This window comes from Nicotiana tabacum, chromosome 22, assembly GCF_000715075.1.
Source record: "Nicotiana tabacum cultivar K326 chromosome 22, ASM71507v2, whole genome shotgun sequence".
Lineage (NCBI taxonomy): Eukaryota > Viridiplantae > Streptophyta > Magnoliopsida > Solanales > Solanaceae > Nicotiana > Nicotiana tabacum.
The window spans coordinates 125562709-125587379 of record NC_134101.1 but is presented as its reverse complement, the minus strand read 5'-3'; the positions used below and the strand labels follow the sequence as shown (position 1 = coordinate 125587379).

The window sequence follows — 24671 nt, the reverse complement described above, 5'->3', positions numbered from 1 at the left end:
CTTGCTGGGTGTGCCTTCTACTGTTTCTTGGATGGGTATTCTGGATACAACCAAATCTTGATTGCTCCAAAAGATTAGGAGAAGACCACATTCACTTGTCCATATGGAACCTTTGCCTTTTCTAGAATGCCTTTGGGGTTGTGTAATGCACCGGCTACATTTCAGCAGTGTATGATGGCCATTTTCATCGACATGGTGGAAGATATTTTGGAGGTATTCATGGACGACTTTAGTGTTGTGGGTGATTCGTTTGAGGAATGCTTGAAAAATCTTAATAGAGTGTTGGCCCGTTGTGAAGAAACCAATCTTGTTCTTAATTGAGAGAAATGCCACTTCATGGTGAAAGAGGGCATAGTTCTTGGGCATAAATTTCAAAGCATGGTATAGAGGTGGACAAAGCAAAAATTGATATGATTTCACTGCTCCTTCCCCCTACCTCTGTCAAGGGAGTTAGAAGTTTTCTTGGGCATGCGGGATTCTACCGGAGATTTATCAAAGACTTTTCGAATATAGTGAATCCCTTATGCAAGTTATTGGAAAAAGATGCCAAGTTCGTGTTCGGAGAGATATGTATGAAAGCCTTTGAACTTCTCAAGCACAAGTTGACCACCACTCCTATTATCACCGCACCCAATTGGAGCTTGCCTTTTGAGCTAATGTGTGATGCGAGCGATATTGCAGTTGGAGCGGTTTTGGGTCAAAGAGTGAACAAAATGTTTCATCCGGTGTACGCGAGCAAGACAATGAATGATGCTCAAGTGAACTACATGGTGACAGAGAAAGAGCTTTTGGCTATTGTGTTCGCAATGGAGAAATTTCGCCCGTATCTTATGGGTGCCAAGGTCATAGTTCATACTGATCATGCCGCACTCTGGTACTTGATGACGAAGAAGGATTCCAAATCTAGACTGATGCAATGGGTCTTGTTACTTCAAGAGTTTGATTTGGAGATTGTGGACTGGAAAGGTAGTGAAAACCAAGTAGCGGACCACTTGTCCCGCTTGGAGGAGGAGGGGAGGCATCGTGATGGCCTAGAGATCAATGATTCATTTCCCGATGAGCAACTCCTTTTATTGTCGGTGAATGGTATGACATGGTTCGTGGACGTTGTTAATTTCTTTGTGACTGGTATAATCCCGTGTGAGCTCTCTTCTAACCAAAGGAAGAAGCTCAAACGGGATAGTTTGGATTTCTATTTGGATGAGCCATACTTGTTCAAGATTTGCACGGATGGTGTGATCTGAAGGTGTGTCCCGAAGGAGGAGCAATTGAGTATTTTAGAGGCTTGTCATTCCTCTCCCTATGGTGGCCATCATGGCGGGGTGTGGACGGCTTCAAAAGTTCTTAGTTGTGGGTTTTATTGGCCAACTTTGTACAAAGATGCAAGTGAACTTGTGAAGAGGTACGACAAATGTCAAAGAGCAGGTGGAATTTCGAAGAAAGATGAGATGCCTCTCAATACCATTCTTGAAGTTGATATTTTTTATGTATGGGGCATTGATTTTATGGGCCCGTTTGTTAGCTCGTGTGAGAACATATACATTTTTGTGGCGGTTGATTATGTTTAAAAGTGGGTTAAAGCCGTGGCTTTACCCAACGATGAGGCCCAGAGTGTTGTTGCGTTTCTCAAGAAGATCATTTTTACAAGGTTTGGCACTCCTCGTGCAATCATAAGTGATGGGGGTCTCATTTTTGTAATAGAGCTTTTGACATTTTGCTTGTAAAGTACGGTGTCAATCACAAAGTGTCTACTCCTTATCATCCTCAAGCGAGTGGCCAAGTTGAGGTCTCAAACAGGGAAATCAAGAGTGTATTGTCAAAAACGGTCAATGCAAATAGGACCGATTGGTCAAAGAAGTTGGATCATGCTCTATGGGCTTATAGGACTACTTACAAGACTCCAATTGGTATGTCTCTGTATCGGTTGGTGTTTGGAAAATCTTGCCATCTATCGGTTGAGCTAGAGCACAAGGCCATGTGGGCTTTGAGGAAGCTGAATCTTGAATGAGATGTGACAGCAAATCTTCATGTGGAGCAGCTTAATGAACTTGATGAATTCTGATTCCATGCCTACTCCAGTTCGTCCTTGTACAAGGACAATATGAATTACCTTCATGATAAATATGCGCGTGGCAAGGAGTTCAAAGTGGGTGATTTGGTTCTCTTGGTCAACTCTTGGTGACGTCTATTTTCGGGAAAGCTTAATTCGAAATGGAGTGGACCTTTTGAAGTGGTGTTTGTGACTCCATTTGGTGCACTTGACTTGAAGAACAAAAATGGGAAGGTTTTTAGAGTTAATGGGCACAGGGTCAAGCACTACCTGGGAAGATTGATGACAACCATGTGGCGGCACAACTTCATCTAAAGTGATTTGATGGTAACCTGCGTCGTACCACGACGTTAAATCAGGCGCTTCTTGGGAGGTAACCCATGTGTCTTTCTTTTTGTTTTTCTTTGATTTTCTTTGTAGTATAGGATTTGCTTTTGGGCTAACTGGTTGTGAGTTGTTGTAGGATTGTTTTGATTCAGTGCAGGACCAAGTTGGGAAAAATGCACACACTCTGAAGTTTGCAATACGGACCGCGATGCATTTTGTGCGGCCACAAAGGCATCAGTGCGGGGGCAAAAATTCAAAGCGGACCGCAGAGTTGAGTGGTACAAAATGAGGAGTCTCTGAAGTTTTCCACCGCGGTCGCATTGCATTTTGTGCTGTCCGTGGTAGACCACTGCGGCCGCATTGCATTTCTTGCGGTCCGCAATGGTCATCTCCCCAGTGCCACTTATTTTTGAGTACCGCGGTGCCATTTTGTGCGGTCCGCAGTGGGTAGGTGAGATAGGCCCCAGTTCCTTTTTCTATAAATAGGACCTGAGGCCCTCATTTTAAATTTTTCGACCCTTTGCACTTAAAAGCTAAAAAATCAATGTTCATCTCATCTAATTGCACGAATTCAACTGCTAAGTCTTGTTAATCAATTTGCATCTCACTTCTGGTAATTTTTAACTTTGCCTTAATTATTGAACTTTGTTATTTTCTTGTAAATTTTATTTTTCTTAGTTTTTTCTTTTTTTTTCCTTCCTATTTTCTTTCAATTCTTATCGTAGGCTTGTTATCATGTTTAAATTAGGACTAAATTAGTTAAAACACTGATTCAACACTTAGGGGATTAATAATAGGTGAAAAATTGGACTAAAAACGTGAAAAATTTGAACCCTAGGTTGGTATTGCTGTTAGGTGTTCACCGCGGACCGCGGTGGATTTTGTGCTGTCCCCGGCTCTTCTGTGTGGTCCGCAATGCTATTTTGTGCAGACCGCGGTGGTAAAAGTTTTGAAAGCTGGTGATTGAGGACTGCGGCCGCAATGGATTTTGTACGGTCCACGGTGCCTCAATTCGGACCGCAATGGATTTTGCGCAGTCCGCGGTGCCTAGAATCAGAGAGTGGTTAGTCTGATCCCCACCTCAGTGCAGACTGCGATGCATTTTGTGCAGTCCGCGGTCGCTTTTTTGCGGTCACACTTCATTTTGTGCGGTCCGCAGTCTGCAATTTTGCATGTCTGCAATATTAATCTGTAATGCTTCACTGAATCTACTGATACTAACAAAGCTTAACTGAATGTTCTTAGCAGATCATGGTGAAATCACGAGGTAGAGGCGATAAATAGAAAAGGAAAGGAGAGTACTCCCGGGGTAGTGGATAAGGCATGATTAGATTTACCCCGCAAGCCCGGCAAAACATCAAAAACACCAGAAGGCTCATAAAGGCTGCTGATAGAGCTATTGACCAATCCGAAAGTGAATATGAGCCTTCCTGGGAGGCATCTGACTCAGACTTCATGCTAGAGTATGTTCCTGACTGGCCGGAGAGGAACAGATTGAGGGATACACGTCCGGGCTCTCCCACTGCCCAAGCATCAGTGCGCATATCTTCTGAGTCCTCTGAGGGCTCAGCTGCAGGCAGTGACAATGAATATTCCACCTCACTTACAGCTTCACTATCTGGGGAGGGTCCCGTAAAAGAAGAAGGAGACGAAGTAGGAGGGGGTGATCCCCAAGTAGGAGGGTTAGAGAGAACTAGGAACCCGGAGGCATGGCAGGACATGTTCGTGAGTGAAGTGGCCTACCACAAGTTCAGAGAATGGTGGCCCGAGAGGAAGTTAATACCTGAGCAAAAATTCGTCACAGGGGACCTTATGCCTCACAACCCCAATGTGTTAAGGCAGTTCAGAGAGAGAGCAGGCTAGGACTACTTCATAGGCCACGTGGAGGATGCCAACAAACACTTAGTCAAAGAATTCTACACCAATGTTGCCCACATCAAAAAGGGTACCACAGTGACTAATGTGCGGAACTTGAAAGTGAAATTTGATGGAAAAACTATAAATGACTACCTGGGCTTCCCAGAGGAGGATGAGACCTTGTACTTAGACAAGGTAGCTTTGGGGGAGGATGCCTGTCCGTGGCTAGCTGAGTACTTGGAAATCCTAGGTACCACCCCAGCATGGTTGATAGCGGGGGTAAAAATTCTGAGGCAGACCCTTAACTTTGAAGCAAAGGGGTGGGAGACATTTGTTTGTAGCTGGCTAGACCCCACCACTCATGACAACTCCCTTCCTATATCATGGGCTATATTGGTGGCATCGATCATGGCGGGGTACCCGATCAACATCAGGAATGTGATGTCGAGGGTGATTACACGGGTGTTGAACGAAGGTGATAGATCCTACCCCTTCCCTAATTTCCTAACCATGTACTTTGAGGACCTAGATATAGAGAAGCGGAGATTTGATGTGACAGTGAAAGCAAAGGCACCGTTCTCCTAGTACAGCACCAATGGTCCTGACAACCCAAGGACCCTAAGTGCAAAGCCACTACTTCAACTGGCCAGTCTGAAGAGCCAGTAGTTGTAGTGGCTCCTACTCAGCCTCCCTCTACCACTCCAAACATGGCCCCAGGACCTTCACTTCTACAGTTTTGGAGATCCCATCATCCTCAGCATATCCTTTGACTGCCCACCACCCGAGCCAGACCCTTGCTAGTATCAACAGCTGGATGTAGACAACCACTTCTAAGCTGCCTGTAGTATCTACTTCGGTGGCAGCCCAATCAGCGCCCCCTCCGCCATAGGTCCCACAGTCAATGGAGGACACTCTCAAGAAGATCCTAGAGAACCAGAAATTGATCATGGATGCTATTGATTCTCATGGAAAGGCATTGAAGGAGCTTGCTAAGGAGGTAAAGAAAATGAGAAAGACTTGTGCTTCAAAGGAGTCGGTGAAGGAGTTAAAGGTGGAGGTGGAGAGGTTGAAGGACGATCACTTGCCTTTGGATCTTTTATTGCATGACCCGACCCCAGTAGCCCAGCCTCAGCCAGAGCAGGAGACAGATAGGCTACCCAAGAGGAAGAGGGTGATTCCTCGTGCTGATGATGCAGTTATAGAGTTGGAGGACCCGTAGGGAGGTTCCTCTAGCCAGCCCCAGATTCCAGTACAGGCCCAAGACTCAGTCCAGGCCCAGGTCCCAATGGAGACACAGATTATAGGGAGCCAGTCACAGGTTCCCGAGCAGACCGAGGACCCAGGGACTCAAACTCAGGATCCTATGCAGACGGAGGGCCAATAGGGAGTTTCTTTTTCCTCTCTTTATTTTCTTGTACTTATTTTGGTGAGTTAGCATTGAGGACAATGCTAGATTTCATTTGAGGGGGTAGCCCTATTTGGATGACTGTATATATGACATTATTGTTTTCTTTATGCTTTTTTTTACCTTTGGTTTGTACATAATTTTATAATTTTATTGTACTTTTCGTACTTTTTACTTTTGGTCTGTATATAAAGTTACGTTCTAATGTATATATTCATCTTACTTTCCAAATTTTTTCCTTTCATAGCTTCTTATTTTATGTTCGTAGTTTCTTTTTTTGAGTTTTGCAATAAGCCTTTGGTTTTCTTAATGCCACGGTTATTTCCAAAGGTGGAATTTGTGTGAACCGGGTGGCTTGTCCCGATGATGGATGGCATGACAACCATCTTAAGGGATTGAGTCTGTTTCCTTTTCGCTTTTAGTGTAAATAGTAGCTAGTTGGTAAGGGTGCCTCAAGCAAAGCTTCACTTGGGCCTAACACATTTGTCTTTGATCCTATGGTCAAAAATAAATTGTTGTGTATATGATGGTGAAAGTGGTGACCTTGAGACTCTTGTGTTGGCCGATAATCATCAAGTGGTTTTTCGGGACCATTGTGTTGCTCGAATCTTAGCTAAGGTTGTTGCGGGCCCTCGACTCTGTCTCATTAGCAATCTCATAGCTTGTGTGGTGAGATTTGAATTGCAAGTCCAAGTCCCAAGTCATTAGTCTAGAACTTGCCCTGAATGTTTGTCTGGGCGAAATCCTAAGTGTAATTTGACTTGAGATATGATTATAGGCTCTCCTTGATCCGAATGATATCTTGAACACTTCCATATCCTATCAATGATAATATCCTTAGTCAACCCTTTTGAGATATAGACCTTTTTCTTTCAAAAACCACGATACAAGCCTTTGCCCGTTCTAAAAATACCCTCTCTTGGCACCCGATCTTTCCTTAGCACAAGGCAAAAGCATAAGTTTGGAGGGAGAGACGAGGAATGCAACAAAGTGGTGAAAGGTACAAAATGAAGAAATGGAAAGGCAATGAAAAAGAAAGAAAATCAAAAAGACAAAAAGAATGATCAATGTAGAAAAGAATGAAGGGATTCAATAAAAGTAAAGAGATGAAAGGTGTGGAAAGTTGAGAAAGAAGAAAAAGGTTTGAAATGAACAAGAAAGAGTGACAGTGTGTCTCTCTAACCCCTTAGAAAAAAATTAAATGACTTAAAAAAAGTCTTGAGAATATATGTCAAAATGAAGCAAAAGAAGTGCTAATGGGAAGATGGAACCTACTTAGACCAAATATTTCCTACCCTGAATCAAAAGCCTTCGTTATATCTCCACAAAAGCCCTATATGATCTTGAGTTGAATGAAGCTTACATTAGTGGTGACTCACATAAGGGGCAAGCTTATGGTACTTAGAGCCGGACTTGTGACCTTTCTTTGAGAGAGATGAGCGTGTTTCCACTATCCTCGTTCTGAGTGCTACAATCTAAAAGTGAGGTTTGCTTAGGAAAATTTGAGGATGTGTGAGTTTGGGTTCCACAATGACCAAAGCAGTAGAAAGATTTTCCCTTGATGAGTTGAGTCAATTCTTGATGCTCTTGTGTCGCACTAAATCCATGGTGCTTAGAAGGTCGAATGTTGTTAATGATTCATTTGAATTTAGGGCAATTGTTAGTCCCAATTGATGCTAGATGAGGTCACTTTAGGTCAGCTGAATTTTCTTGAATTTACTCTTAAGGGGTGGGTCTTATTTTGTTTGCTTGAGGACAAGCAGAAGCTTAAGTTTGGGGAAGTTGATAACTAGCGATTATGGTTCATTTTACACTCTTTCTTACTTGAGTTTTGATTAAAAATGCATACAAAATAGTCCAAAGGCTTACATGTTGTACTTGTTTGCAGGGTTTGGTCAAAAAGCCGACAATTAGCTAAAACCAGCGCAAAAAAGAGTGAAACATGCACAAGTACCAAGAACAAGTCCAAGCACAGTACAACAGGTCCACTGCGGCCGCACTCCATTTAGTGCGGTCCGCAGTGAGAAGATTCAGAGAGGTGCTTATTTCAGAAACTCAAGCAATGTGGCCGCAAAGCAATCTGTGAGGACCGCAATGGACTCACCGCGGCCGCACTCGATATTTTGCGGTCCGTAATAATGGAGTTCAAAGAGTTCGACTTTGGGGAATCAATTCCAATGCGGTCCACGGTCCTTTTTGTGTGGACCGCAACAGAAGTCACCGCGACCGCGGTGCATTTTGTGCAACCCGTAGTGGCCAAATTCAGAGAGCAGAGTTTAAAGCTTAAAAACCTCACTGCGCCCGCACAAGATTTTGGGCGGTCCGCACTACCCCCACAGGGGTATTTTTGTCCAAAACATTTGGCCTAGTATAAATAATTTCTTTTTCCATTTTTAGGTCATCAGCTGTAATTTAATGCTTGGTTGCGCTCGTGAACAGGGTTTCTTAACCATTTTGAGTAATTTTAGAGTAGTTTTATCATTGAATCTCCAAGTATTAGCTTGTATTTAATTATTATGGGTTTTTCTTCATCTATTTATCAGTGTTCTTCTATTATCATGAGTAGCTAGACCCATTAGCTAGGGTTGTGGCTCAACCCTAGTGTGGGTATTTGATGGGTCTTGAGTGTTAAGGCTTGAATGTCTATGGGTGTTTAATATTTGGACTAATTTGTATTTTCCATGTTGAATTAGTGGTTGCAAACACTAATTTGTGCCTATTTGACTTGGGTTCTTCTTGAGAAAGAGAACTTGAGTCTAGAAAAATTAGTCCAACAAGGAATTGGGGCGTATTCAAGAGATTGATAGCCCCAATTAAAGTGTTAAACCTAGAGATAGTAATACCCGACTTGAACCTAAATTGCTTGCAAAAATTATCATACCCAATTGGTCTTGACAAAGTCAATTAGGGCAAAATCACTCAAACTACCGAGAGGTATAGAGTGAGAAGTTTAGTGCATTGGTTATATCGTAATCCCCAACATGACAATCTTGCCTTAGACTCGAGAACTCGTCAAGTATCCACCTAGAGAAAGTCACTTCCCTAGTGCCTTCTTAACTATTTAGACAACCTTTCAAGTATCTTGCTCTTAGCTTAATTTAGTATCATATTAGCATAAAATCAAAAGTAAAATCAAAGGACCAACTATGATTAGAAGTGCAATTAAGAGCAATTACGCATCTCCAATTTAGATAGGAACCCAATTCCCATTTTTAGCTCCCTGTGAAATTCGATCCCGACCATCTCGGGTAAAAGCTGCTTCGACCACTCTCGCTACTTTGTAGTAGTGCAGGGTTGGTTCCCGATCACTTTCTCATGTCCAAATGGGTATCACGCAAAACAGTTAATAAAAGATCAAGTCTGGTTATTACTATCTCTAGGTTGAACCCTTTAATTGGGTTAATCAATCTCTCAATTGACCCAATTCCTTGTTAATTAAGTTATCCTAGACTAGATCTCTCTTTCTCAAGTAGAGACTAAGTCAAATAGGCATGAACTAATATTTGGAATCATTAATTCCACAATTAAAGCATGAACTAATCTAAATAACAAATACACAATCATAAACAAGCACTAAATTAGATACCCATAAGGTTTTTACACTAGGGTTGGGTCACAACCCTAGTAAAAATCTAGCTACTCATACTTGGGCTTGAAGAAATTAGAGAAGAAAGACTAATTAAATTCATAATGAAAGCTTAAAATGATTAAATCTATTGTAAAATACACCAAATCAAAGTAAACTTCCGAAAATGGCAAAGAAAAATGGCTACAGTAATTGCAGAGGTTCAAACATGACCTAATTTCGTGAAACTCGTCTATTTATACAAGGCTGAAAATCTCGGATAAAAATACCTCTCGGGAGGTTCTGCAGCCGCACAGTTCCCTATACGGTCCATAGATTTCTTCATCTTGACAGGAAGTGGAGTTATTTTGCCACACATTTCTGAACTGCGGCCGCGAGATAATCTTCTGCGGTCCGCACAATTAGGTCTGTGGCCGCACAATTCTTGTGCGGTCTGCAATTCAGAGAGACTTCTGAACTTGGTCCTTTTGCACACTCTATGATCTTCAACTCTTAGCCCCGTTTTGTGGCCGCACAATTCATGTGCGGTCTGGAGTTTTTACAAATGTCTGCTAAATTTTCCTTCTTTGTTTGAGGCCGCAGGTGGAATTCTGCGGTCCGCAATTTCTTCTACGGCCGAAGAATTCCTTCTACAAACTGCACATTTGTGCTTATGTGCCATTTATTTCCTTGTGCCTCAGACTACTCCTTTTTGCATCGGATTTCATTTTGGGAGAGTAACTTCCATCATCCCTACAATTTTGTACAATTTTATTAGTTTCGGGAACATAATTCAATGCTTTTTAGATTAAAATAAAAGCTAAAAAGTGCTAATAAGCAGTCAAAATCCCCACTTATCAGGCCACTACCAACAATCACCAGTGCAAGCACATGAGACCCAGCAAGTTCAGGAGGAACAACAAGTTCATACACCCCCACCAAATAGCTGGTTGCTCTCATCGCCAGAAATGGAGGAAACCACACTACCGGAAAACCTAGACATAGAGCTCGAGCCACTACTAGCGGAGCCATTGTCCCCTTTGAATCCGGAGGCAGATATAATCATCCTAATGAACCCAGAAGTGCAGGCACCAAGCATCCTAGATCAAATACTGCAACACATCACACTGTAGGAATTACTGTCAACCACACTCCAAGAAAATAAAGAAAAATGATACTTCATCACAGTTTTAAAAAATGTGCTTCGAATAGTTGTGAACATCTGCACCTACCCCTTCTTGATCATCTACAAATATGCAGTACTAATTCTGCACAAACTGACGGAGGAAGACTTGCCATTACCGATGCCCAATGGGGCGGATCACCCTCTAGTTGCACACTTGCGCATGTCACTAGCCCTTGGTGGGAGCTCACTTATAACCAATGAACCCAAAATGAAGATTCTCCTTTGGAACTGCAGGGGCTACAACAACCGTGAATTCAGGTGAAATTTCAAAGATATTATGGACTGGAACAATCCATCCATCATCTGCCTCACTGAAACACACATGCCGAGCCATTACGAGCTTATGAAATTTATTGGTTTCACTAATTTGTTTGAAATTAGCGCAGACGGTTACTCTAAGGGTGTTGTCCTAAAATGGAAGCATGAGGAGCTGGAGATGGATCCACTAGCAGTCAATAACCAGGAAATCCATGCAAACATACAGATCAATAGAACTTCAAAACCATGGCTACTCTCTCTAGCTTATGCGGCACTTTATTAGCAAATAGAAAAAAGTTTTAAAATAATTTGCAAATAGTTGCTAAAAATAACGCATTCTCGTGGCTATATATGATGCCTTTAATGAAGTCACAACATCTTCCGAAAAGTTTGGAGGTAGGCCTATAAATAGTAGTAGAAGTTTGGAGGTATGTCTAAATTGTCTTGATGCTATTGATATGATTGGCTTGGGTTTTGTGGTTCCACGTTTCACATGGAAAAATAAAAGAAAGAAACGGCAGCAGCAAATTTTTGAGCGGCTGGATAGATTTTTGGGAAACCCGAACTAGGTGGAAGTGTTTCCTGATGCCACTGTCACACACATGCTACGTACCCACTCGGACCACTGCTCATTGTTGCTAAATCTATCAAAAATATTAGTAAACCAACATACATTTTTCATTTTGAAATAATGTGGTTTAGTAACCCATTTTTCCCAAACATAGTTAAACAACACTGGAATAATAATCCAAATTATATTCATGACATTTCTTCCTTCACAAAACACGTGGAAGAATGGAACAAAATCATATATGGGAATATTCTTTTTTTTTAAAGGAACATTCTTGCACGCATTCTGGGACTCTAAAATATGGACCCACTATATAAAAGCAACTTTCACATTAATCTAGAAAACAACCTTATTCACGAATATAACTTAATTCTCCAAAACGAAGAAGATTTTTTAAAATTAAATTTCAGAGTTCAATGGATAAATGACGAGGATGCCAACACAAAATTCTTCCATATTTTCGCTATCCAGAGGAGCGGGAAAAATAAGATACTAGGACTAAATGACACGGTTGATAATTGGGCTTTCGACCCTAGGGAATTCATGATATTATAATAAAACCACTTCTCAACTATCTACACAACTGAACTTCAATCATGCAAATATATCTTTGCACCCAACCCAAGCCTGCTAAACATCCTCACAGAACAGGATAAAGAAGCTTTCACTAGACCACCCTCTGTAACTGAAATTAACAAAGTTATAAAATCGTTTAAACCTCTTAAGGCACCGGGTACGGATGGCATACACCCAATTTTCTTTCAGAAATACTAGGCGGACACAAACTCAACTATCAGACACATGTGTATTCAAGCATTTGCTACCCCAACAGTTCCAGTTGAAACTAATAATACCTACATAACTCTTACTCCCAAAGTAAAACACCCTCAGAATATCTTCCAATATAGGTTTATCAGCCTCTGTAATACAATCAATAAAACTATAACAAAAATTATTGTAAATCGTATTCGCCCTTTCCTCAATAATATTATCAGTCCTAACCAATGTAGCTTTATTTCAGGAAGGAGAGAAATTGACAATGCAATAATTGTCCAAGAAGCAATCCACTCTTTTAAGAGTCGTATGGGTAGGATTGGGAAGATGATGCTTAAAATTGATCTTGAAAAGGCCTTTGACCGACTTGAATGGTCCTTCGTCAGAAGCTCACTAAAAGCTTTAAACTTTCCAGAGGACCTAATAACGATTATTATGAATTGCATATCTACCACTACAATTTCAATCATTGCAAATGGCAAACCCACAGATTTCTTTGAACCATCAAGAGGCATCTGTCAAGGTGACCCGCTCTCACCGTATCTTTTCATCATCTGTGTGCAATCCCTAACACGTTGCATTGATCATGAAGTAGATTCTTTGAACTGGAAACCCATTAAAATAAGCTAAAATGGCCCAGCCATATCACACCTCCTTTTGGAAGACGGCTTTATTCTATTCTCTGAGGAAAACATTACTAGCACAACTTCTATCATAAATATATTCAACTTTATTTCCCACTAATCAAGACAGAGAATAAATTTCTCCAAATCCAAAATTATTTTTCCTCTAATGTATCATCTACGGACCAAACATCATTGTCAAACACTCTTAACATAAAAGAAAAAAATAATGTGGGGAAGTACTTGGGATTTTCGATTACAAACTTACAACCAAAAAGTTTGGACTATTAATTCATACTTGACAGGAGGAATACTCGACTAGAAGGTTGGAAAGAAAAGCTACTCACTTTATCTAGGAGATTACCTCTTATACAATCGACTTTGTCGGCAATTCCCACTCATTCCATGCAAATAAACCTCATTCCATCAAAGACTAGATAAAATATTGATTGCATCCCGAGAAACTTCCTATGAGATTCTACATGGACCATAGAAAAATCGATCACATCAACTGGAATAAGGTAGAATCCCTAAAAAAGAGGGAGGCATGGGGCTGTACAAAGTAACAGGAAAAAATATCGTGCTCCTATCAAACCTACTATGGAGATATCTCACAAATCCATATTTTTTTTGGGCAAAAATGCTTAAGGGTAAATACATTGACACTCAAAGAAGGGACCCTATGGTTTATAGAGCACATGACTCCTATATCTAGAAAAGCACTGCCAAAACTTATTCTTTCTTCTCCAAAGGCATCGCCTAGAATATTGGAACCAGGACCAAAATATGAATTGGAATGATAAATGGGTCATTGGCAATCACACATTAAGGGAACTAATTGAGGGACCACTTGACAAGGATGATATAAATAAAAAATATAGCTTGCCTCATTAATAATAAAATTTGGAACCTACAAGCCCTATTATACGACCTACCAAATACGCTTTCGGATATCGTAACACAAACATACATTTCGTTCTCTGAGACTTTAAATGATTCATTCTTCTGGAAAGAAACGGAAGATGTGAACTTCACGACCAAATCAGCCTACAATCTCTTCATTACGCTAACAGAGCCACCTCAAACTCATGAAGCCTTCAACCACTTATAGATATAAAAAGCATATTGTTACAACAAACTCAAAACCTTCATATGGTTACTAATACACCAAAGACTGTCGACTGCAGTTTGTCCTAAATCAAAGAAAAATAATAGAATACAACTCTTGCAAATATTGTGGAATAGAGGAAAATATAAACCATATATTCTTTCACTGTCCTATGAACACTTCAATATGGGAAGAGCTAAATATAGAAACCCAACACTCAAACCAACTAGAATGGATAAAGGATATTTGTATCTCCACTAAGAAACATCATTCTCCCAAATAACTCATCAATCCTGTTGGCCATCATCACACAAATTATCCTTTGGCATGTTTGGCTAAATCGGAACCATAACATCTTTCATAACTGCTCAACTCTTATTGATAGCACAAAAATCATTTCGCATGCACTGGAATACCTCTGCCTAACAATCCGCAACTTCAAACATTTCATAACAACAAAAATCCCAATAAAATGGACACCCCCACCACACAACCTCTATAAACTCAATATAGACGGTGCATACCTAAAAAAAACTCCAACACTGGAGGAGCAGGTTGAATCATAAGAGATTTCGCAGGACATTGGATTGATGGGTTCTCATGCTACATAATGGCCTCGTCACCCATCCAAGCAAAAATCCTTGCCCTACTAAAAGGATTGGAACTTTCTTTCACAAAAAATCGTATTCCGATTATAGTGGAAACAGACTGCCAATTATTACTGAACCTTTTAAACGACAAATCTCACAACAAAGCTAATGCTAATTTTCTCCATGATTGCAGGTTCCTGCTCGACGCACCGGGCCAGCCGGATGTTAGGAATGCCTACCGTGAAGGAAATCAAGTGGCGCACACATTAGCGTAGTATGGGAGCCACTGTAACTCGCATACTAACGCTGAGTGTGACGAACACTTCTGGAATGAACCACGTTTATTTGCTTTCTGTACTTTCCGCAAAGACTTACTTGGGACTATTTAGTTAAGATCAGTCCAGCATTGTAATAACTATCTCTAGCTTTTACTACTTAATAATAAATCCAGAACTTTCAAGCAAAAAAAAAAAGGAAAACTTTTAAGTTCATTTACCGAGTTCACAAACGGGTACCAAGTTTAGGTGGCTCGGAGGTCATTTTGCCTTCATAGTTGAGGGTGGTTTGAGAAAGTGATTTCACAATTACGAGCACCATTATCGTTAAAGAATTCTCATTATTAAAAGTAGAGGAGGAACTAGGATTTCAATCTTATGATTTCTGGATTTTAGATGACGACTTCAAGTGTTAATGACTTGATCATAAATTTTATATTTGTTCAAATTTCATGAATTCTGAACACCTAAAATACTATTTGAAAAAAAATTACTGGATTCGGTCCAACCCGCAACTCGGCTTGTGCCTCCACCCCAGCCCTTGATTATAACCTGCTTTAGCATCATCGCAACTCAAGATTGTTTATTTAGAACCATGTACTTAATTAGTTTTACCATACGATGGATTTATCGTTATCTTGCTCGAATTACACAACTTATCACGTTACAAATTACATAATGGTGAATATAAGCATTAAAGTAAAGGTAATAAAAGCATTTGCAAAGATGCAAATTGTAGAACAAGAGAAAACTTTGATTATGACCTCTCGTCATTCTCCTACAAATTAAAAGACTTTCTTACTTTTAGATATATGAAAATAGGCTTCAAACCCCGCGTTTCTTCCAGTTTTTTCTAGCGTGGTGTAATATAAATATAGGATCAAGCATGACGTTGGTCCAATTGTGACACTTCTACTGGATCTTTTTGGTCTAAGGCCTCTGCAGCCAATGGTTCCATATGTCGTTGAAAGTAACACCAGATTTCTTTCAAGTACTATATGTTAATTTCTAATATCATTATTTGGTGAAATTTCCATTCAATGTGCGTTATTACTTACCCATTAACTCAATAGTATTAATTTATGACACATTCTATTTCAAAATTATCCACTCTATGTTTTTTTTTTATTTTCTAAGGATATGATATTTTGAATATATGCCCCACAATATATATAGTCCATCGTTTTCAACTTACCTTACACTATGCCTATGCATAAAATCATCAAGAGTTGTGGTGGATGGATAGGATCTCTCTACCCTTAATTAGAGGATTAGATCGAGTTCGAGTCCTAGGAATAAAAAAACTATGGTAGAGAGCGTTTTCACCTTTTATAGATCTTACATGCCACAATTTTGTATTAAGTCGGGCCCAAAGTGACCACTGGATACGGAATATATAAAACTCTAGAAAAAAATATGAATGCTAGATATATATTTGCTCCTTTTAGTTTCCATACATTTACAAGTAGAAAGTTTTGCGTTCCTATTTCAAAATTTAAAATAACATATTACTCCATATAACATATTTGAAAGTTGAAGAAAAGGTCTGTGCAATATTCGTTTGCTTCATCTCGAGTTTGGAAGTATATACCTTATGCGGATCTAATTCTTTTATAATCGTTTATACATTTCCTTTTCTCACATTGAAATACTACCTATCTTCATATAATATCAATGTTATGATATGTGCATAACACCATACAAGTAGTTGAGCTGTGCATTCAAATTCTTGCGAATAATGTTGATAGAAATAAGCTTTTTGAAAAGGCAGCTAAGGAGAACTTATACATGTTATAGTTCAAAGAATTTGAACATTTTAAAATTAAGCTAAGGTAAGGAGGGGTTTAAATTTATTGATTTTGTAGACTAGCAAGCTATATGAGTTGTCCCCTCTGAAACATCTGATTAATTCAAATACACTGGGAACTTGTTGTTGTTTAGTGGTTCAAATTGTATGGCATAAAAGATGTTTTGGTCATAAACTAATTTAATTAAGAAATGTTTTAATAAGGTAATTTAATAAAGTAATGACAAGTTTGCTGATTATAAATAATTGGTGCTCACTCATGTGGAGTTCTGACTATGTAAGAGCTTTGAATTAGTGGCTATAAGTTTTTATCTTTTTATCAGACGACTCTAAGAAGAAAGGAAAGAAAAGAAAACAAAAAAAGCCAAAAATCTTAGAACAGGACAAGTGAAGTTGACAATTAGTTATTCACAAAATCTCAAAACAAGTAAAAAATAGAAGCTGGAGAATGAAAAGAGAGTTTTAGATTCAAGTAGAAAAAAATTATAATGCAAATTACAAATATAAATGCAAAAAAAAAAAATACATTAGAAGAATATGAATATTACACTCTATCAATGAAGGCTCTAAGGAGGAATTGATGTTAGTTTAGAGGATCACTCAATAATGGCCAAACTAATATTATAGCTTCACTTCATATTTAGCTAGTAATATTTGGAAATAGATTTGGTTAAAACTTGAAAGAAAAGTTTTGAAGTTTTGGGAACTTGAAGTTTTTTTTTCATTTTTTTTTAAAAGTTGATCATATTCCATAAACAAATAATGTTTGTAAAAAATAATTTGAAAAAAAAAGTAGGCAAAAATATATGACGAAACGGGAGCTATATTTGAAAGTGACATGAATAACGGGAGAATGACACAGTTACCCACAAAAACAAAACTATTTACCCTTGTCTACCTATTTATTTTTCTATACATTAAACTAATTACATTTCCTACCCACAGTAGTTTTTGTGGGGAATTTTTTCTTTATTCTCCAATTCTTTTTTATTTCTATGCTTCTTTTCATTTTTTTTCTTTTCTCCTTTTCTTTTTTCTCGTTTTCTTCTTATCTTTTTTCTTTTTTCCTTTTCTAATTTCATTTAACTTCTTTTTTTATATTCTTTTTCTCTTCATAATCTAATTTCATTTACTGTTTTCACTATTTTTTATTATTCTTTTTTTATACTATTACTAAAGAAAAATCAAATTGTGTACCAATTAAATGTAGCTAATACAACCAAAAAATATTAACTAACATATGATAACAGTATAGTATATAGTTATACCAACAGGGTATACAATTATACCCAAAGAGTTAAAAAACAATTCTTGTTTTGAGTTTCAAAATAACACAAACTCAACAACCCCAATTTATGAGTTTCAAAGCTTCAAGGTCCTCCAATGGAAGATTAATGTTTTGCAGAAGTCAGAAGTCTTGGAATTCAAGTCATAGAATAAATCAAAACGAAAAAAATATTTGCATTTTTAATTTGCCCCTCACGTTGGGTAAAAGCTTAAAGCAAAATAAAAGGAAAAAGGCAAGTAAATTTACGGGTAATAAGCATACTATTATGGTATATTGTATACTATTACAACATACTGTTACAATATATTGCATATTATTACAGTATATTATAATTATATTGTATATTATAATAGTATACTATTGCAGTATAACTATATACTCTTATAGTATATTGTATACTGTAGCAGTATACTATTAGGTAACTGTGTTCTTCTTCGATTATTACAATATACCGTTGCAATATATTGTAAATTATAATAGTATACTATTGCAGTATAGTTATATACTCCTATAGTATATTGTATACCGTAGCGATATACTATTGGGTAGTTGTGTTCTTCTTCGATTTTCAGCTGAAAATTTCGATCTCAATCAGCTCCAAATGCTATCAAATTCAGTATGAACTTCCAGAAGGTACTATAAGCAATATTTAACAGCACCCACTTTGAATCAAACAAGAAATCTTCAAAATAAAAATTTTGAATTCAAGAGCATCAAGCCCAACAATGGTGAATATTCAAATACACATAAAAATTCAGATCCGGGAAGCTTACTTGAAGGTACTATAATCAATATTTTATAGCACTCACATCGAATCAAATAATAAATTTTCAAAATAAAATTTTAAATATAGGAGCTCCAAGGTCATCAATGGTGGATCTTCATACACACACAAATATCAGAGCTGAAAAACTTAATATATAACTGCAACAACGCATGGGTTCAGAAATACAAATAAATATATAAAAAATACTAATATAGAAAGAGAATTTTGGAGTGAAACTCATGTTAATAATATTGAAGATAGAAACAAAATCTGAAGAAACATTCCCAAGTCAAATCAGTAACTGCTGTGTGAAATATGATTTCTCATGGTTTGGCTATGGAATTTTTGAAATGAAAGAAATGGTTGGGTGAAATAGCGTTAACTAAGGCATTAAATGAGGGAAATAAGCTAATGCATGGGCCGGGTAAATAGTTTGGCCACATGGATAGGAGAAGTAAATAATTTGGGTCTGGATATTAAAGGATAAATAGTTTGGAATTAATGAGTATAAAGTGCGATTTTCTCTTGAATAAATGGTAAAAATTGCACGGGGCGCCCTATTTGGTCTCCCCCATTTAACCTATACCTATTTTTTTTAAAATTTTTAACTTGTACCCAGTTTTTAAATAAGTTCAGCCCCTTTCTCCTCCTCCTTCTCCTCCTTCGTTTTCTTCTTCTTCTTCTTCTTCTTCTTCTTCTTCTTCTTCTTCTTCCTCTTCTTCTTCTTCTTCCTCTTCTTCGTCTTCTTCCTCTTCTTCTTCTTCTTCCTCTTCTTCGTCTTCTTCCTCTTCTTCTTCTTCTTCTTCTTCTTCTTCTTCCTCTTCTTCTTCAATTAACAACTAAAAGGTACTATGATTAGTTTCGCTTTTAGTGCAACCTGAACAAAGAAATCAAACAACAAACAATAAAAGAATATAACTTTCTACCTCAACTAGGCAAGCAGACTAACAATCCGTATTTTTTTAATCTTTCGCAATACTGTTTTACATTTATGATGAACTATATGGAAACTGACCCATTACTTCTTGTTTTGAATAAACTAATTCTGTCAGATTCATGGGAAGATATTGAACTGGTATTAAACTTGTATTTTAGTCACATGTAATTATTGTCTCCTTTTTCATCTTGAGCTGACTGCTGCTTCACTTGGAAATACTGGGATTCAAGTTTTTGCTTATGGTCTTATGGATTATGAACTAAATAACTTCAGCATCTTATCCAGGACAAAAAAAACTTCAGCACTGTCTTTGCTACTTCAGGCCCGTCTACTAGAATGCTGAAATTTTGCATGATTGTCTTTGCTACTTCAGCCCCGTATGCTGAAGTTACGCGAAAAAGTGGGTACGCTTGCAATTTTTTTTGCAAAGCGGGCACAAGTTAAAACGTGACCCAAAAAACAGGTATAGATGCAAATCCCCCGAATAAATGGGGCCATATTCAAGCATTGTTTAGGCCGATAGCCCAATTTTGTAAAAATTACACGGGGCGCCCTATTTGGTCGTCCCATTTAATCTATACCCATTTTTTAAAAAAGTTTTAACTTGTACCCACTTTTTAAACATCTTTAGCCCCATTTCTCCTCCTCCTTCTCCTCCATCGTTTTCTTCTTCTTCTTCTTCTTCTTCTTTCTTCTGTTACTGTTGGTGCTGCTATGAAACTTCAGTTCATGGGAAGACTGTCATAAATAGGTTTATCAGATTATTTAAAAATAAATTATAAATAATTGCGTAAGTTAGTAGACAATAATTTGTGAATATTTCCACGTACGTAAGTTAGTAGACAATGATAATTCTGTTCTTTTCACGTTTACTGTTTCCAAAATTTATGGTTTAAATACTGTTGGCAATCTGATTATTTATCTGGTATGTTAGAAAGCTTTTTCAAAAACTTCAGCTTATATAGTGCTGATGTTTTTACAAATGAACTAAATAACTTCAGCATCTTCTGCTGAAGTTTTTGAAAAAGTTTTATGACAAAACTAACGAATCCAGAACCAAAAAACTTTAGTATGAACAAAATAACTTCACCATCTTCTGCTGAAGTTTTTGAAAAAGCTTATCCAGGACAAAAAAAACTTCAGTTTATTTAGTGCTGAAGTTTTTATAAATGAACTAAATAACTTCAGCATCTTCTGCTGAAGTTTTTAAAAAAGCTTAATGACAAAATTAATGAATTCAGGACAAAAAAACTTCAGCTTATTTAGTGCAATTACAAACAAAAACTTTAGCAAATAGAGAATAAAACTTCAGCTACTATGCTTAAGTTCAGCAATTACAAACAAAAACTTCAGCACACTTGCTACTTCAGGCTCGTCTACTGGAATGCTGAAGTTTTGAGTGATTGCATTTGCTACTTCAGCCCCGTATGCTGAAGTTACGCGAAAAAGTGGGTACGCTTGTAAAATAATTTTACAAAGCGGGCACAAATTAAAACGTAACCCAAAAAGCGGGTATTGATGCAACCCCCGTTTTACTATATTGGGCTCCTCTTGTCCATGCCGTCAGGCCCATGAAGAGTAATATGGTTGTTCTCGGTTTCAGTTGGGGAAGAAATCATTAACAAGTGAAATGTGGATTTTGTCGGTAAGAAGTTTAACTCCCCAGCAATGACTTTGTGTAGAAGAAAATTGAGTGTGTTATGATGAATATCACATTATGGTGGATGTCTACTCTTCTTCCATGATCTTTAGCTAAAATGCTTAATGACATATTCAATGACATAATTTGTATGTTCAATGACATATTCCATGACATATTTTCTTCACTTTTTATGCCTATATAAAGGCCTTGTAATAGATAGGAAAAATACACAATTGAAGAAGAAATAAGAATCTCTCTTCCTCTCTTTCTCTCTATATCTCTTAGTTTGTTTTTGCTTGTTCTATATTGTTATTTTGGGTTATATTTCATAACACGTTATCAGCACGAAGCTCTAATTTTATTCTTAACTCCAGCTAAGTTGAGCCATATTTTATTGAGGTATGTATCATTATAATTATTTTATTTATGGCACTACATATATCATATGCTTAATTCTTACAACCTAAATTTTTCTTTGCAATTTTTGATAATTTACATCATTCATGTTGTTGTTCCCTTTTTCATATTTTTGTTTATCATGTTGTTTTTCACACCTGACACAATACCATTAAAAAAAATGTATGCATATGTATGTAGTGTATACATTATCTAGTCACTGCAACTAATAAAACGTTAAATTCTATATATATATATATATATATATATATATATCTAGTCACTGCAACTAATAAAACGTTAAATTCTATATATATATATATATCAATAATATAAAGTGAAATGAAATAATATATAGTTTCTATTTTATGGCATGAATAAAATGAAATAGTAGATTGCTAACATGATATAGCTTTATTTTCATTTGTTTTACCTTAATCGATTTGTTTCATTAATTGTTTATTATTATAATTATTTCTCTAACTTATTCATCTTTTATGATAGTTTTCACTATGTCAAATTTAACAAAACTTGAATTTGTGGCACTTGACATCACCGGGAAGAACTATTTATCATGGGTCCTTGATGCTGAAATTCACCTCGACGCTAAAGGTCTTGGAAATACGATTATACAAGGAAATGAAGCATCAAATCAGGATAAAGCGAAAGCCATGATTTTCCTTCGCCATCATTTACATGAAGGGTTAAAAACTGAATATTTAACAGTAAAAGATTCACTTGAATTATGGATTAATTTGAAGGATCGATATGACCACCTAAAACTTACGGTATTACCAAAAGCTCGGTATGAGTGGATACATTTAAGGTTGCAAGACTTTAAAACTGTAAGTGAGTATAATTCTGCTATCTTTAAAGTAAGTTCTCTATTAAAATTATGTGGAGACACTATCACAGATGAGGACTTATTGGAAAAAACATTTTCTACTTTTCACGCTTCAAATGTGGTGCTACAACAACAATACCGTGAAAAAGGTTTTAAGAAATATTCTGAGTTAATCACATGCCTACTTGTGGCTGAGCAGAATAATACTCTATTAATGAAAAATCATGAAGCCCGTCCTACTGGGTCAGCTCCATTTCCGGAAGTGAATGCTATAGCAACATATGATAAGTTTGAAAGAAAACAAAATAATTACCGTGGTCGTGGACATGGTCATAAACGTGGACGTGGCAGGGGGCGAAACAATTATCGTCATTATGGTGGAAATAAATTGGAGAACAATAAGGGTTCTCAAATTAATCATTCAAAAGGTAAAGCTAGTATGTGTCACCGATGTGGTATGAGAGGTCATTGGGCGCGCATTTGTCGTACGCCAGAACATTTTGTCAAACTTTATCAAGCCTCCCTCAAGAAAAAAGAAAATAATGTGGAGGCACACTTGACCTTTCAAAATAATAATGATGAAGCAGGTCCCTCAAATAAATATGATTCTAAGGCACATCCTGCATATAAAGATGATGATTTTGAAGGCCTAACAAATATTACTCATTTAGAAGTTGGAGACTTCTTTGAGGATATTGACTGAAGAATGAATCATCTTACTGGGGAATGAAGTTATAAAAGTTGTTATGTTTATGTTTGCAACTAGTTTATTTTTTCTTGAGTGTATTTTCCTAATGCATCATGTATTGCTAGTTTCTATATTTCTAATGTATTTCTTAATGTTTTTTTTGCTTGTCTTTCATATTTCTTATGATGTATTATTTGTCTTTTTTATGAAGAATATGAAAATTCCACAGTCTTCAGTTGGACTCAAGATTAATAAAGATGATATATGTCTTTTGGATAGTGCTACAACACACACTATTTTAAAAGATAAGAGATATTTCTCTTATTTGGTAATGAAAGAAGCGAATGTTAATACAATATCCGGTAGTACAAGATTAATTGAAGGTTCTGGAAGAGCCAATTTATTACTACCAGGAGGAACAAATTTGGCTATTAATGAAGCACTATATTGTAGTAAATCTCAAAGAAACTTATTAAGTTTCAAAGATATTCGCCAAAATGGCTATCATATTGAGACTACAAATGATGAAAAGATTGAATATCTTTATATTACTACAATAACGTCCGGTAAGAAATATGTGCTTGAAATGTTACCCGCTTTTTCCTCCGGCTTATACTACACAAGTATTAGCAGGATTGAAACACATGCCGTAGTAAACAAGAAGTTTACTAATCAAGATAATTTTATTATTTGGCATGACCGGTTGGGCCATCCTGGTTCTAATATGATGCGTAAAATAATTGAGAATTCACATGGACATACAATGAAGAATCAGAAAATTCTTCAATTTAAGGAATTCTCTTGTGCTGCATGTTCTCAAGGAAAATTAATTATTAGACCATCAACTATTAAAGTTAGGATGGAATCCCCTGCATTTCTGGAACGTATACAAGGTGATATATGTGGGCCCATTCACCCTCCATGTGGACCATTCAAGTATTATATGGTTTTGATAGATGCATCTACAAGATGGTCACATGTGTGCTTACTATCAACTCGCAATATGGCATTTGCGAGATTGTTGGCTCAAATAATAAAGCTAAGAGCACAGTTTCCAGATTATGCAATTAAGACAATCCGTCTTGATAATGCTGGTGAGTTTACATCCCAAGCCTTTAATGATTATTGTATTTCAACTGGGATAACCATTGAGCATCCGGTTGCTCATGTTCATACACAAAATGGTCTAGCAGAATCATTGATCAAACGCCTCCAATTAATTGCTAGACCAATGCTTATGAGAACAAAACTTCCCATTTCAGTATGGGGTCATGCTATTTTGCACGCAGCATCACTTGTGCGGATAAGGCCCACAAGTTATCATAAAGTCTCCCCATTGCAATTGGCTTTTGGTCAGGAGCCAAATATTTCCCATCTTAGGATCTTTGGTTGTGCGATATATGTTCCAATTGCTCCACCACAACGCACAAAGATGGGTCCTCAAAGAAGGTTGGGGATATATGTTGGATATGAATCTCCTTCAATTATAAAATATCTAGAGCCGATGATTGGAGATTTATTTACAGCAAGATTTTCTGATTGTCATTTTGATGAATCAGTATATCCAACATTAGGGGGAGAAAATAAGCAGCTGAAAAAGAATATAGATTGGAATGCATTATCACTGTCTCATTTAGATACTCGAACAAATCAATGTGAACAAGAGGTTCAAAAGATTATTCATTTGCAAAATATTGCAAATCAATTGCCAGAT

General features: G+C 37.3%; 1 protein-coding gene across 1 annotated transcript; it reads left to right on the top strand.

The window, feature by feature from the left end:
- Positions 1-21256: 21256 nt before the first annotated feature.
- On the top strand, positions 21257-23117 carry LOC142176801 (uncharacterized). Its single transcript, XM_075245167.1, has 2 exons — positions 21257-21428; positions 21930-23117. The coding sequence occupies exon 2, from the start codon at positions 21938-21940 to the stop codon at positions 22970-22972; it is 1035 nt and encodes a 344-aa protein (XP_075101268.1). The 5' UTR covers positions 21257-21428; positions 21930-21937; the 3' UTR covers positions 22973-23117.
- Positions 23118-24671: the final 1554 nt, after the last annotated feature.